A 13,587-nucleotide genomic window follows, 5' to 3' on the forward strand; every position below is an offset into this window, starting at 1 on the left:
AGGGAAAAAAAAGAAGAGTGGGAAGAGAAAAAGCAAGTGACCCAAAAAGCTAACCAGGATCTCTAAAACAAAGAGATGAGGGTAGTCTGGCTCTTTCTCTGCTCCTGTGGCTGGCAGTGTGTTTACTGCAGGTCGCCCTCTTTGAAGGGGACGCCTCCGCAACCAAAGCTTAAGTCAGGCACCTGCATGACAACACAGGAAAGCCACTGTCAGGGCTCACACCACATCCACAAACAAAAGTGACTGTGCTGTCCAGGATAATTATTTGTGGTTTTATTAAATTCTGAAGAGCAATTTACGTGTCCTAAGGCAACCCTAAACGGCCTCACAGTGCTTTCTTGACGCTGTGTTTGACAGTCACAGTCTTTCAGGAGTTCCAAGTGGATTTGGACACTTGGCGCTGTTCATGGGAGTGAGGAGTGACCTGACATGTCGCTTTGTAAAGGATGGAGAAGCCACTTCTTTTCTTTCCGAAAGAGTGACATTGTGCAGTGGGGCGGATATATGTGGCTCCGAGAGGTTGGGCTGGTTTCTGCAAAGAGCGTGAGGTTTTTTTAAGATAAAGATTATTTAGAGCCGAGACTCTCTGCTCTCTCAAAGGAGGAAGAACACACTGGTGGCTTCAGGAGTAGGAAGTGTGTTCCACGTGATGTGGCCCCAGGTTTCTGCAAAGGGCGTGTTCCTGGAGGCAGGTGAGGTCACGAACGCACTGCGAACTGGATGCCACGTGTGGTTGGACAGCACTGTCCACATGAACACACAGGGCGATTGCTGCTGAGTCTGATCCACACTGAGGAACAGATCACACGGTGGGGTCTGCCCATGTACAGCCGACCCCGGGTTACAAACGAGCTAGGTTCTGCATATTTGTTCTTAAGTGGGATTTGTGTGTAAGTTGGAACAGCTATGTTTACTTATTAAACGCTACTTAGACAGATGGTTGTCTTAACATAGCATTTACTTTTACCTTTCTGTGCATATAAACAAACATGTTCAAACACAGCCTGAAACCGCCTTGGGTGACGCAGAAGATGAGGGGCTCGTTGGAGAGCCTGGGGCTGGTGTCAGGGAGTCAGGAGTTGGTTCTGCTGCTGGAGTCAGTGTCTGGAAGTCGGCATCGGGGAGGCTGTACACAGCTCTTCTTTTCTCATCATCAATGGCCCTGGAGCATCTCGGGCCTCCAGGAACTGCACGGTCAACTCTGGTGAACGTCCCCGTGTCAGGATCTCGCTCCTCTAACGTCGCCGTTCCTGCTATAATGAGACAAAAGGCATCAGCCAACTCTTTTATAGAAAACTGTTTTGACCAGTGTCCTCTCCATACAACACCCTGTGCCCGCACTTGGACACGGTGCCAGAGAACTGTGATTCAAGTCTGGAGAAACGGTTTCTGAGGAAAGGGTCAAGACACAACAACACTTGGTGGCCCGAAGCTGGGCGCTCGTCCCCGCACGGTGTGGGGTGGGTGAGCACCCGGCTTTGGCAGGTGTGCCAGCGTTGTCCAGCCTCTGCAGGTCCCTTCCCTTTGCTGCACCTCAGGAGGAGCACATTGTCAGCAGCTGCCCATGGAGCCTGTGTGACAGTTACAGCACGAGCCTGGGCGTGTAAGAGTTAGTGGAGAGGTGTTATTACTCCTACTGTGGTTATTTTTCGCAATGTGTACACACGTTTCTTTTCTGAGCCGGGTGACCAGCGGGTGACGGACAGTGTGTGGTGGGCTGGGGAGGAGCCGCGGGAAATGCTCCTGGGCGGGGCGACGTCAGGCTCCGATGAGCCGGTGATGTCAGGACCAGGCGAAATGCTGGTCCCCAGCCAGGCCGGGCAGTGTCTGGGCGGGCCAGCTCTGCCGTGATGCCGGCCCACACATGGAGGAGTGAGGGTTTAGGGGTTTTGTTTTTTAAATACAGAAAAGAAAACGAAAAACATGAAACGCTCACCTCTCCACCCAGACAATGCAGAAGCGTGTACACACGGCTAGAAAGTGCAAACACAGAAGCCACCACCCCACCCTCCCGCCGCCCCTCCCCAAGGTCACACCCTCCATCAGGGCAGAGCCAGGCTTTGAATCCACGCCTGTCTGACCCCCCCAAACTCAGTTTTTCTAGTGTGATGACTTTTCAGTTGTTGACATTTTAAAAAGTATATTAATAACAAGAGAAACTGCCAAATTCATTAAGGACTCATTTCTGATGTTTGAACTGCACTTTTCAATGCTGAAATGTCGTCACTTAGATCTGTGGACAACTTGTCCTTCCATGTGACGACGGCGGGAGCCTCGTGACAACATGAGGGCTTCTCATTTGATCCACAGAGGGCGGTGGTGTGATCTGCCGTTCCTGCTGCTCACAGCGCCGAGACGTCGGGTTATTTCTGAGGACTGCTGATGGGTCAGGGGTGGTGTGATCTGCCGTTCCTGCTGCTCACAGCGCCGAGACGTCGGGTTATTTCTGAGGACTGCTGATGGGTCAGGGTCGACTTCACACAGCTGAGCTCTGAGTTGTGGTTTCTTCCTTTGCAGAGACTTAAAGCCTGAGAATATTCTCCTCGATGATCACGGTGAGTGAGCCCTTCCCGTCTAACGTATGCACTTGGTTAAGAGGGTCTCGGGTCCAGGAAGTCCACGTGGACCTAGCCAGTTAATGTGACACAGAAACAACCATGAAAAGAGAAACTGGTACACGTTCTTTTAAAAATATGACGTGGATGACATTGTCACTCCCCTGTATTTGGACAAGCAGCATTTGATCATTGAGTTTTAGAAGCACGTCAAGGTGAACTCTGAGAACATTTTTCTTTCTCCTCTCTTGCGGTTGATCACGTCTTACTTTATTCCTTAGATGTGTGGTTCCAGTCCCCCAAACAGTGGCCCGCTGCCCTGGCGCTGTCCTCTCACAGAGCACGGTTCACAGGCAGGAGCACGGATGGCCGAGCGGCTCTCTCACGCTGGCAGTGGGGACCCTGTAGTAGTGGACAGGAATGTAGTAGTGGACAGGAATGTAGTAGTGGACAGGAATGTAGTAGTGGACAGGAATGTAGCAGTGGACAGGAATGTAGCAGTGGACAGGACAGGAATGTAGCAGTGGACAGGAATGTAGTAGTGGACAGGAATGTAGTAGTGGACAGGACAGGAATGTAGCAGTGGACAGGAATGTAGTAGTGGACAGGACAGGAATGTAGCAGTGGACAGGAATGTAGCAGTGGACAGGACAGGAATGTAGCAGTGGACAGGAATGTAGTAGTGGACAGGACAGGAATGTAGTAGTGGACAGGAATGTAGCAGTGGACAGGAATGTAGTGGACAGGAATGTAGCAGTGGACAGGAATGTAGTAGTGGACAGGAATGTAGTAGTGGACAGGAATGTAGCAGTGGACAGGAATGTAGTAGTGGACAGGACAGGAATGTAGCAGTGGACAGGAATGTAGCAGTGGACAGGAATGTAGTAGTGGACAGGACAGGAATGTAGCAGTGGACAGGAATGTAGCAGTGGACAGGAATGTAGCAGTGGACAGGAATGTAGTAGTGGACAGGAATGTAGCAGTGGACAGGAATGTAGTGGACAGGAATGTAGCAGTGGACAGGAATGTAGCAGTGGACAGGAATGTAGTAGTGGACAGGACAGGAATGTAGCAGTGGACAGGAATGTAGTAGTGGACAGGAATGTAGCAGTGGACAGGAATGTAGTAGTGGACAGGAATGTAGCAGTGGACAGGACAGGAATGTAGCAGTGGACAGGAATGTAGTAGTGGACAGGACAGGAATGTAGCAGTGGACAGGAATGTAGTAGTGGACAGGAATGTAGCAGTGGACAGGACAGGAATGTAGCAGTGGACAGGAATGTAGTAGTGGACAGGACAGGAATGTAGCAGTGGACAGGAATGTAGCAGTGGACAGGACAGGAATGTAGCAGTGGACAGGAATGTAGTAGTGGACAGGAATGTAGCAGTGGACAGGAATGTAGTAGTGGACAGGACAGGAATGTAGTAGTGGACAGGAATGTAGCAGTGGACAGGACAGGAATGTAGCAGTGGACAGGACAGGAATGTAGCAGTGGACAGGAATGTAGTAGTGGACAGGAATGTAGCAGTGGACAGGACAGGAATGTAGCAGTGGACAGGACAGGAATGTAGTAGTGGACAGGAATGTAGCAGTGGACAGGAATGTAGCAGTGGACAGGAATGTAGTAGTGGACAGGAATGTAGCAGTGGACAGGACAGGAATGTAGCAGTGGACAGGACAGGAATGTAGTAGTGGACAGGAATGTAGCAGTGGACAGGAATGTAGCAGTGGACAGGAATGTAGTAGTGGACAGGAATGTAGCAGTGGACAGGACAGGAATGTAGCAGTGGACAGGACAGGAATGTAGTAGTGGACAGGAATGTAGCAGTGGACAGGAATGTAGTAGTGGACAGGAATGTAGCAGTGGACAGGAATGTAGCAGTGGACAGGAATGTAGTAGTGGACAGGAATGTAGCAGTGGACAGGAATGTAGCAGTGGACAGGAATGTAGCAGTGGACAGGAATGTAGTAGTGGACAGGAATGTAGCAGTGGACAGGAATGTAGCAGTGGACAGGAATGTAGTAGTGGACAGGAATGTAGTAGTGGACAGGAATGTAGCAGTGGACAGGAATGTAGCAGTGGACAGGAATGTAGCAGTGGACAGGAATGTAGTAGTGGACAGGACAGGAATGTAGCAGTGGACAGGAATGTAGCAGTGGACAGGAATGTAGCAGTGGACAGGAATGGGCCCCTTGGGCTGGCTCTTGGCCATCAGCAGGGACGCTCACTCAGGCCTGGGCTCTCTGGGGACAACTGCACCAGGGCGTGCAAGGCCTGTCGCCAGAGGAGAAGGGTTGAAAATCGCTGGTCCAGCGGAGAGCACGAGACAAGGCCGACAGGACGACAGGACTCTGCCAGAGGAGAGGGCAGGGTTTGAGGCAAGAATCCCGACGGCAGATGGGGCACTTGCGATGCCCTGGCTCCCTTACACGTCCGTCCGCCGAGTGCTCTTCTGCTGCTTTCTGATTTATGCATAAAACAGCCACCCTGTGAGGGAGGGAATGAGTTCTCATTTGATAAAAGGCGAAAGACACCAAGCTTTGGAAGTCTTGTGCCAAGACTGTGTCCACAGCTTCTGTCTCCTAGCCTGTGGTTCATTCTTTTTGTTGATGCTGTTCTTTTTCTTCCTTTTACTCCGACCCCAGCCCCAACTCCAACACCTGCGGTTCATTCTCAGTGCTGTGCTGCTGGCCAGTGAGGGTTAAAACAGCTTTATCTTATTTATTTATCTTTTCTTCTTTTCCAAGTGAGAGGAGGGGAGATAGACAGGCTTCTGTACGCGCCCCTGTTGGGATCCACTGGGCAGCCCCTGTCTGGGGCCCATGCTCACAACCGAGCTATTTTTAGTACCTGAGGCAGAGGCTCCATGGAGCCATCCTCAGTGCCCGGGGCAATGCGCTTGAATCAATCAAGCCATGGCTGCAGGAGAAGAGAGGAGAGAAAAGTAGAAAAAGAAGAGGAGAGAAGGGGGAGGGGAAGGGGTAGAGAAGCAGATGGTAGCTTCTCCTGTGTGCCTTGACTGGGAATTGAACCTGGTACATCCACATGCCAGGCTGATGTTCTACCACTGAGCCAACTGGCCAGGACCAAATGATGATATTTTAATTCTGTCTTTTCTTTTGCACTTATTTGTAGAGATTCATCTATAAAAAAGTACTTTGCTTCATCAACATTTGTTTACCTGTTTATTCAGGAAAATCAGGAGAAATACTTGAATATGACTTCCCTTTGTTTTCACTTTTCAGAATATTGTTTTAGTTCTGTATCATTCTCCAAGATGACAGAGAGGTGTTTGTTTTTTCTGTTTTACTCTCATTATGATGTTTTGGGTTTTAACACTGATATGCTTTAGTCCATCGGTGTCATTATTCTTTTTTTTAGATTTTATTTATTCATTTTTCAGAGAGAGGGGAGAGAGAGAGAAAGAGGGAGAGAGAGAGAGAGAGAAGGGGGGAGGAGCAGGAAGCATCAACTCCCATACGTGCCTTGACCAGGCAAGCCCAGGGTTTCGAACAGGCAACCTCAGTGTTCCAGGTCGATGCTTTATCCACTGTGCCACCACAGGTCAGGCTCATTATTCTTTTTGATGTTCAGATTGTCCCATCTTTGGGCATTTGGGTCAAGGTAGAGTAGACTTTAATACCTTCCTTGTTTTCTGCTATGATAATGTTCCAGGATTATCTTGCACGTGTGCTGACTGAGACCTGGAGTCAACCATTTCTCCAAAGACCCCAGTCTTCTGTGTGGGAAGCGTCATCACTGAGAGACCCCATGTGGGCGCCAAGGTGCCCATCCCTGCCATGTTGATCGTTCTTCCTAGGCCTTTTCAGCGGACAGAGAAAACATGTTTTGTTTTTCTTTTTCTTTTTCTTTTTCATTTTTCCGAAGCTGGAAACGGGGAGGCAGTCAGACAGACTCCCGCATGCGCCCGACCGGGATCCACCCGGCACGCCCACCAGGGGGCGATGCTCTGCCCATCGGGGCGTCGCTCTGTCAGGACTAGAGCCACTCTAGAGCCTGAGGCAGAGGCCACATCCCCTCGGCTGCGGGAGGGGAAGAGAGAGACAGAGAAGAAGGAGAGGGGGAGGGGTGGAGAAGCAGATGGGCGCTTCTCCTGTGTGCCCTGGCCGGGAATCGAACCCGGGACTCCTGCACGCCAGGCCGACGCTCTACCGCTGAGCCAACCAGCCAGGGCCTGTTTTTCTTTTTTTTTTAATTGCATTTATTGGGGTGAAACTGGTTAACATAATTATACAGGTTTTGGGTGCCCAATTCTACAACACATTTCTATACACCATCTTGTGTGCTTACCCCCTTTTAAAAAAATAGTCATTACGGATTCATATTGATATTCCCAATTCTTATTTAACGTCTTCCTTTTGCATTTGTGTTTTTTCCTAATCCTGAAAATAGTAGTTCCTCATGACATTAACATACTTAGAATATTTTTCTCCACTTTATTCCTTTAAAGTGTGACAGAGATCACTCTCCAACACTCAGTGGAGCTCTCCCGGGCCCTCAGTCCGCTGCCTGCAGAGGCGCCGTGCCAGGAAAGAGCGGGCAGTGCAGTCTCTGCTGCTTTCCGTAGTGCGGCAGCGCCCAGCCTGGCGCACACGGTACTCTGTGCCGTGTGGGTGTCTGGGTAGACCCACGGGAGTGGGGTGCTAGGCCATGGGCTAGACTGGGGGGAGTTCTGCCAGATTCCTCCGGAAGACGTAGTGCTGGTTTGTGCTCCCACCAGCAGGGGTGAGCGTACCTGCTTCCCCACACCCCACCCACAGCCCCTGTTCTCACACTTGGAGTTTTTGTCAGTTTGTCAGTACGTTTACTGTCACTTCTCAGTTTAAAAAAAAATCACTTTTTAAAAGAAAAATAAAACAGAGGAACTTAAAATTGCACCTGTGTGTGCTCTGCTTAAGCATAAAATACATAAAGTTGTGTTGTTGAGTGAATCTTTTGTATGGAAGGAGGAAACTGAGACACGTTGATAACAGGCAGGGCTGGTGCTGGCTGAGTAGCTCAGTGGGTTAAAGCGTCGTCCGGATACACAAAGGTTGCTGGTTTGATCCCTAGTCGGGGCACATACAGGAACAGATCAATGTTTCTGACACTCCCTCACTCTTTCACTTTAAAATCAATAATAATAATAATAATAACAACAACAACAACAGGCAGGACTGGACTCAAACTCGGGCTTTGTGGCTCTGGAATCTGTTCTAACCCTTCTTCTTCTGTCTTGCCTCCTGGAGGGGGGGGGGGCGTGTGCCCACGCATGACAGGGTTTGTGATGCAGGTCATTCTAAGTCCAAGGTCCATTTTCCTGTCTTGAGCATTATGTAGACTGATTTAGAACTATTTCAGTGCTTTGGAGGGCTTACCAGCTGGTTGTCTATGGTTAAACCAGTGGTGGTCAACCTGGTCCCTACCGCCCACTAGGGGGCGTTCCAGCTTTCATGGTGGGCGGTAGTGGAGCAACCAAAGTATAAATAAAAAGATAGATTTAACTATAGTAAGTTGTTTTATAAAGATTTACTCTGCCAAACTTAGCAAAAATTCGACATAAAGTACTTGGTAAGTAATTATTATTATATGTTTTAACTTGCTGTAACTCTGCTTTATAAATTTTATAAAGTAAAGTGACTTCCCTACTTTATAAATCACCATTACTGTGGAACCGGTGGGCGGTTAGAAAATTTTACTACTAACAGAGATACAAAAGTGGGTGGTAGGTATAAAAAGGTTGACTACCCCTGGGTTAAAGGGCTTATGCCAGTGGCCAGGCATAAATGGAATTTCCTGCTGTTAGTGGAACTGAACACACTGGATAGTATTTTAGTACATGTGGAAAAGTTAAATGTAATTTTAGATATCAGTATCTGTGAGTGTGGATTGCTATAAATTCCATTCATGATTTTTAGATTTTTTCCCCCCCCATTTTGTATTGTTGTTGAAGTGTCAGTACGTTTCCTTGTGATGTGTATAATGTATTTGAATACACACAGGACATATCCGGATTTCAGATCTTGGTTTAGCCGTTGAGGTCCCAGAAGGGGAGACGGTTCGAGGAAGAGCTGGAACAGTCGGCTACATGGGTATGTAGGAGGCCCCTTCAGCCATCCTTGCACTTCCTGTCTGGGTGCCCAAGTCCTCAGAACACAGAGGATTCAAGATGCCAGTGCACCTGGGGCCCGTTCTGTCAGAGGCACAGGTGGCGCCCGAGGTCACACTGGGTCATGTGGGAAAGCCGAGGGGTCCTCCTGTCCACTCCTCTCCTACGTGGGACTGAGGCCCACAGGGAAGGCAGATTTGGGACCGGGCAGCCTGTCTCACTCTGCCACTGCCACCCCCGGTACACGATGGCCTTGCCACCCCTCGTGAAATCGTGTCCCCTGGTCATTCTGAAGCCTGGGTGAACGGGGGCTCAACCTTGGGTCAACTCCAGAGGAGTAACCTCGTAGCTCCAACTGGGGTGCCAGCTTGACCTGGAGGGACCTCTGAGGTCAGCAAGGGACCCTGAGGGCCTCTGCTGGGTCCTGCAGTAACTCCCCACAGCCCCTGTTTCTGTTGTCACCTGCCACTGGTGGGCTCAGCCATTTTGGGAATAGACGGCCATTGCCCAGGGGCTCGTGGCCCTGGCTCTGTGTGTTTGGAGGGAGCCACCCCTGCGGGAGGTGGGGTCTCCCCAGAGCACCCTTGTTGGTGGTTATTCTGTGGGGATTCATTTCTTGCTGTCTAGTACACAGACTCTAGTGACAGCTTTATTGAAATAGAATTCGCGTACCGTAAAGCCCACCAATCTGAAGTGTCCAATCCAGCAGATTTCCATATGTTCACAGTGTTGTGTAACTACTACCACTGTCTAATTCTGGATCATTTTCATCACCTCAAAAAAGAACCCCCAGGCCCACCCACAGTCGCTCCCTGTTCATCCTCCCCGCACCCCGCCCTGCAGCCACTGAGCTGTTCGCTGTCCCCATGCCTGTTTCATAGAAGGACAGTCACACACCTGTCAGCCTTTGTTTCTCATTCTTCCACATAACATTTTCTAGGTTCATCCATGTTGTGACAAACGTTAAATATATAGTGTGTTATCTGGAATTGTGATCAAATTTAAAACTAAAATTTAATTTAAATTTCCCGTATTTGTTATGTAGCTCCTGAAGTTATCAACAATGAAAGCTACACATTCAGCCCTGACTGGTGGGGACTTGGCTGTCTGATATATGAAATGATCCAGGGGCATTCTCCATTCAAAAAACCCAAGGAGAAACTCAAACGGGAGGAGGTGGAATGGCGTGTGAAGAACGACACTGAGGAGTATTCCGAGAAGTTTTCGGAGGATGCCAAGTCCATCTGCAGGATGGTGGGTCAGGCCCCGGACAGGCTGGGAGTGGAGTGTCTCTGTCCTCTTTGCACTGCCCCGATAACTGGGTGGAAAAGCCAGCAGTCTTCTGTCTGTGTTCAGTGGCGGCAAGGTGCTCGGGCTCAGGAGGTGCACCGAGGTCCTCTCTGCTTCCCGAGACGAATGCCCGTGGGGCTTCCGCTCAAGTCTGGTGGTAGGGATGCTCCAGGTGCCACCTGGGGAAATGACATGTGTGGGTCTCTGACCCGCAGAGCGGAGTGGAGCCGAGTTTCTTGCTTTCTCAGAGATGCTGCTGAGGCAGGGCCGCACCGTGGTCACTCCCTTCAAGCCCAGCTGAGCCTCCCGTCCCTGACCAGTGCCGTGTGACACTAAGCATGGCAGGCCCCCAGCACACTGGGAGACGGGAGGAGGCTCCTCTCGCTCAGGTTTCTTCTCCCTTTCGCAGCTGCCAGGCACTGTCGTCCTGTTGACACCCTGGCTCGACCTGCCACGTTCCTGCCTCTTTCCTCAATGTGTCAGGGGCCCTGACAGGCTGTGTGTCACGGTGGGGACACAAGTCTCTGGGGGTGCAGTCAGGTTGGCCCCATCTGCCCGCAGCTGCCTAGACACTGAGGGGGTGAAAGGAACTCTCTTTGTTAGTTCCTTAAGCCGGTACTTAGATGTTCTGACAACTTTCTCATTCATTTCCACTCACATAAGCATCTCCTATGGGACTGTCCTAGGCACTGGGGCCCCAGCAGTGAGTGAAACAGACAAGAGCCCTACTACAGGGGTCACGGGGATGGACAGGAAAGAGTGCAGCCTCAGACAGTGGGGGAAGGAAGGACGTTCCCTGACCTCGGGACGCCCTTGCAGGGCTCCAAGGGGACTGACGTGCTGGGGAGGGACAGCGAGGACGAACAGAGGGAGGCCAGCGAGGGCTTGGCGAAGTTCCAGTGGGGGTGGCAGCTCAGACCCGGATGGTGGCAGAGCGGGAAGAGGTGCTCAGACCCTGGCTGGACAGGGAGGTGACCGCTGCAGGGTCTGATGTGGGGAATCCGAGCTCTGCAGGGAGGGGTGAAGGGCTGGGACACTGACCGGGCTGTGCCTCACACAACGTGGGCAGGAGAGGCAGAGTGTGGGGAAGATGCTGTGTGCAGGAGAGTGGCCGGGCAGTCGATGTGGCCTGGGAGCTTGTGACCACCTGTGGCTTCTGCTCTCTGAGGTCATCAGTCCCGTGAGCGTGGGAGGGAGCTGTTGGAGGCGTGAGTGGAGGCGTGATGTCCAGTGGAGAAGAGATGGAGGTGAGGGCCATCCTGGCAGCATCGAAGACCCATGTGGACTAAATCAAGGGGGAGGGTGGTGGCCCCACATGTGTCATGTTCCTGTCACAGGAGCACAGCCTGTTGTAGTCATGACTCCTCCTTGCCAGGGTTAGAAAGATGGGGGACAAACAGAGAGGAAGCTGCTTGAAATGCAGCCGAGGGGGGCTTGCTGGTCATGAAAAGTCCGGGTGTGACCGGGAGAGAGCGGCAGGGGCGGGGGTGGAGGACCCAGCAGGCACCCCTGTTACTGAAGTGAATCAGTAACTCATGTGAGTGGGTAGTGGCCGGACAGTCACTATTTCGGTTCCTCTCTCCTGTTTCCACGTACAAGTGCTGTGTGTTAGTGGCCTGTCACTAAGCAGTGGGATCAGGGGCATTTTTTCCAGCTCATTCTGCCTGGAACTGACATTGTTTAGTTAGCTCCTCCATATTTAATAACATTCTGGCCCAGCTGCTGTTTATATTCAGTTGACAAATATTGACTGAGTGCTGCTACAGTCCAATAGGGCTGCAGGAATGTGAAAATATGAATCAGACTTCATGGCAGGCCTAAAACAAACATAAAAATAACCATAGTGAAAAGCAGGTAAGCCGGAACGAGACTGGGCTCTGGCCTTTGCCTGGGACTTTGATTTATATTCAGAAGAGCAGTGGGTGCTGCCTGTGAGTATGACCAGGGGTCGGCAGACCTTTCTGGGGAGGGCCAGATGGTCAGTATTCTTCAGCTTTGCAGGCCTCTCTCACTACTCTTCAGCCCCATCTTTGTAGTACAGAAGCAGCAGACACGGCTGGACCACTGGGCCCGCTGTGCTCCCAGGAAAGCTGTGTCCAGTCAGGCAGCGGGAGATGAGACCCAGGCTGCAGCTTCCCAGCCTGGGTCTGTGCTGAGTGTTTGAGCTCCGGGTCTTCCCTGTGTTGCTTTGAGCACAACCAAACCTTTCTGATGGATTATAACTGTGGAGGAAGGTCTTTTTGAGTTTGTGACCATTATAGATATATAAGTAAGAAATACCTTAGAAAGAGATACTGTCTATTAATTTTTTTTTTTTTTTTTTCTGAAGCTGGAAACGGGGAGAGACAGTCAGACAGACTCCCGCATGCGCCTGACCGGGATCCACCTGGCACACCCACCAGGGGGCGATGCTCTGCCCCTCCGGGGCGTTGCTCTGTTGCGACCAGAGCCACTCTAGCGCCTGGGGCAGAGGCCAAGGAGCCATCCCCAGCGCCCGGGCCATCTTTGCTCCAATGGAGCCTTGGCTGCGGGAGGGGAAGAGAGAGACAGAGAGGAAGGAGAGGGGGAGGGGTGGAGAAGCAGATGGGCGCTTCTCCTGTGTGCCCTGGCTGGGAATCGAACCCAGGACTCCCACACGCCAGGCTGACGCTCTACCACTGAGCCAACTGGCCAGGGCCTAAGTCCCCTTATTTTTAATGGTAAATTTAAAAAAAATTTTTTTTAACAATTTTTTTTTTTTTGTATTTTTCTGAAGCTGGAAACAGGGAGAGACAGTCAGACAGACTCCCGCATGCGCCCGACCGGGATCCACCCGGCACGCCCACCAGGGGCGATGCTCTGCCCACCAGGGGGCGATGCTCTGCCCCTCCGGGGCGTCGCTCTGCCAAGACCAGAGCCACTCTAGCACCTGGGGCAGAAGCCAAGGAGCCATCCCCAGTGCCCGGGCCATCTTTGCTCCATGGAGCCTCGGCTGCGGGAGGGGAAGAGAGAGACAGAGAGGAAGGAGAGGGGGAGGGGTGGAGAAGCAGATGGGCGCTTCTCCTGTGTGCCCTGGCCGGGAATCGAACCCAGGACTTCTGCACGCCAGGCCGAAGCTCTACCACTGAGCCAACCGGCCAGGGCCTTAATGGTAATTTTTTAACTTAAAGATTTATTTAGCCAATTCTTTATTTATTGACATCTCAAAGACAAACTTTAGTTTTAACTCCTTCTTGAAGCATCATATATTCTAAATTAGTAAAATCTGAATTAATGAAGTTTGGTTGATACGTAGAAATTTGAACGCTCGTCACCTTCAATTCTTTGATTATTGCTATGGAGATTCTCTGAGTTTCTTTTTGATCCTACCATGTTTCCCCGAAAATAAGACAGTGTCTTATATTAATTTTGCTCCTAAAGACGCGCTAGGTCTTATTTTCAGGGAATGTCTCATTTTTCCATGAACAAGAATTCACATTTATTGTTGAACAAAAAATCAACATTTATTAATATACTGTAGTCATGTCATCACAAACATCAGCCAAACTCTGAATTCTGTCAAGAATTTCTTGTGACTCTATTTCCATGTGCAACAATCTACCCTGTTTCCCCGAAAATAAGACAGTGTCTTATATTAATTTTTGCTCCTAAA

At 50.5% G+C, this 13,587-nt stretch overlaps 1 protein-coding gene across 1 annotated transcript in view; it reads left to right on the forward strand.

The window, feature by feature from the left end:
- The window catches only part of GRK4 (G protein-coupled receptor kinase 4), a 65,503-nt gene that overhangs the window by 47,529 nt on the left and 4,387 nt on the right, over positions 1–13,587 (forward strand). The window contains exons 10-12 of the mRNA XM_066386858.1: positions 2,518–2,555; positions 8,560–8,649; positions 9,712–9,920. Of these exons, the coding sequence (XP_066242955.1) occupies positions 2,518–2,555; positions 8,560–8,649; positions 9,712–9,920 (337 nt within the window). The remainder of the gene's footprint in view (positions 1–2,517; positions 2,556–8,559; positions 8,650–9,711; positions 9,921–13,587) is intronic.

This window comes from Saccopteryx leptura, chromosome 5 (assembly GCF_036850995.1).
Source record: "Saccopteryx leptura isolate mSacLep1 chromosome 5, mSacLep1_pri_phased_curated, whole genome shotgun sequence".
Classification (NCBI taxonomy): Eukaryota; Metazoa; Chordata; class Mammalia; order Chiroptera; family Emballonuridae; genus Saccopteryx; species Saccopteryx leptura.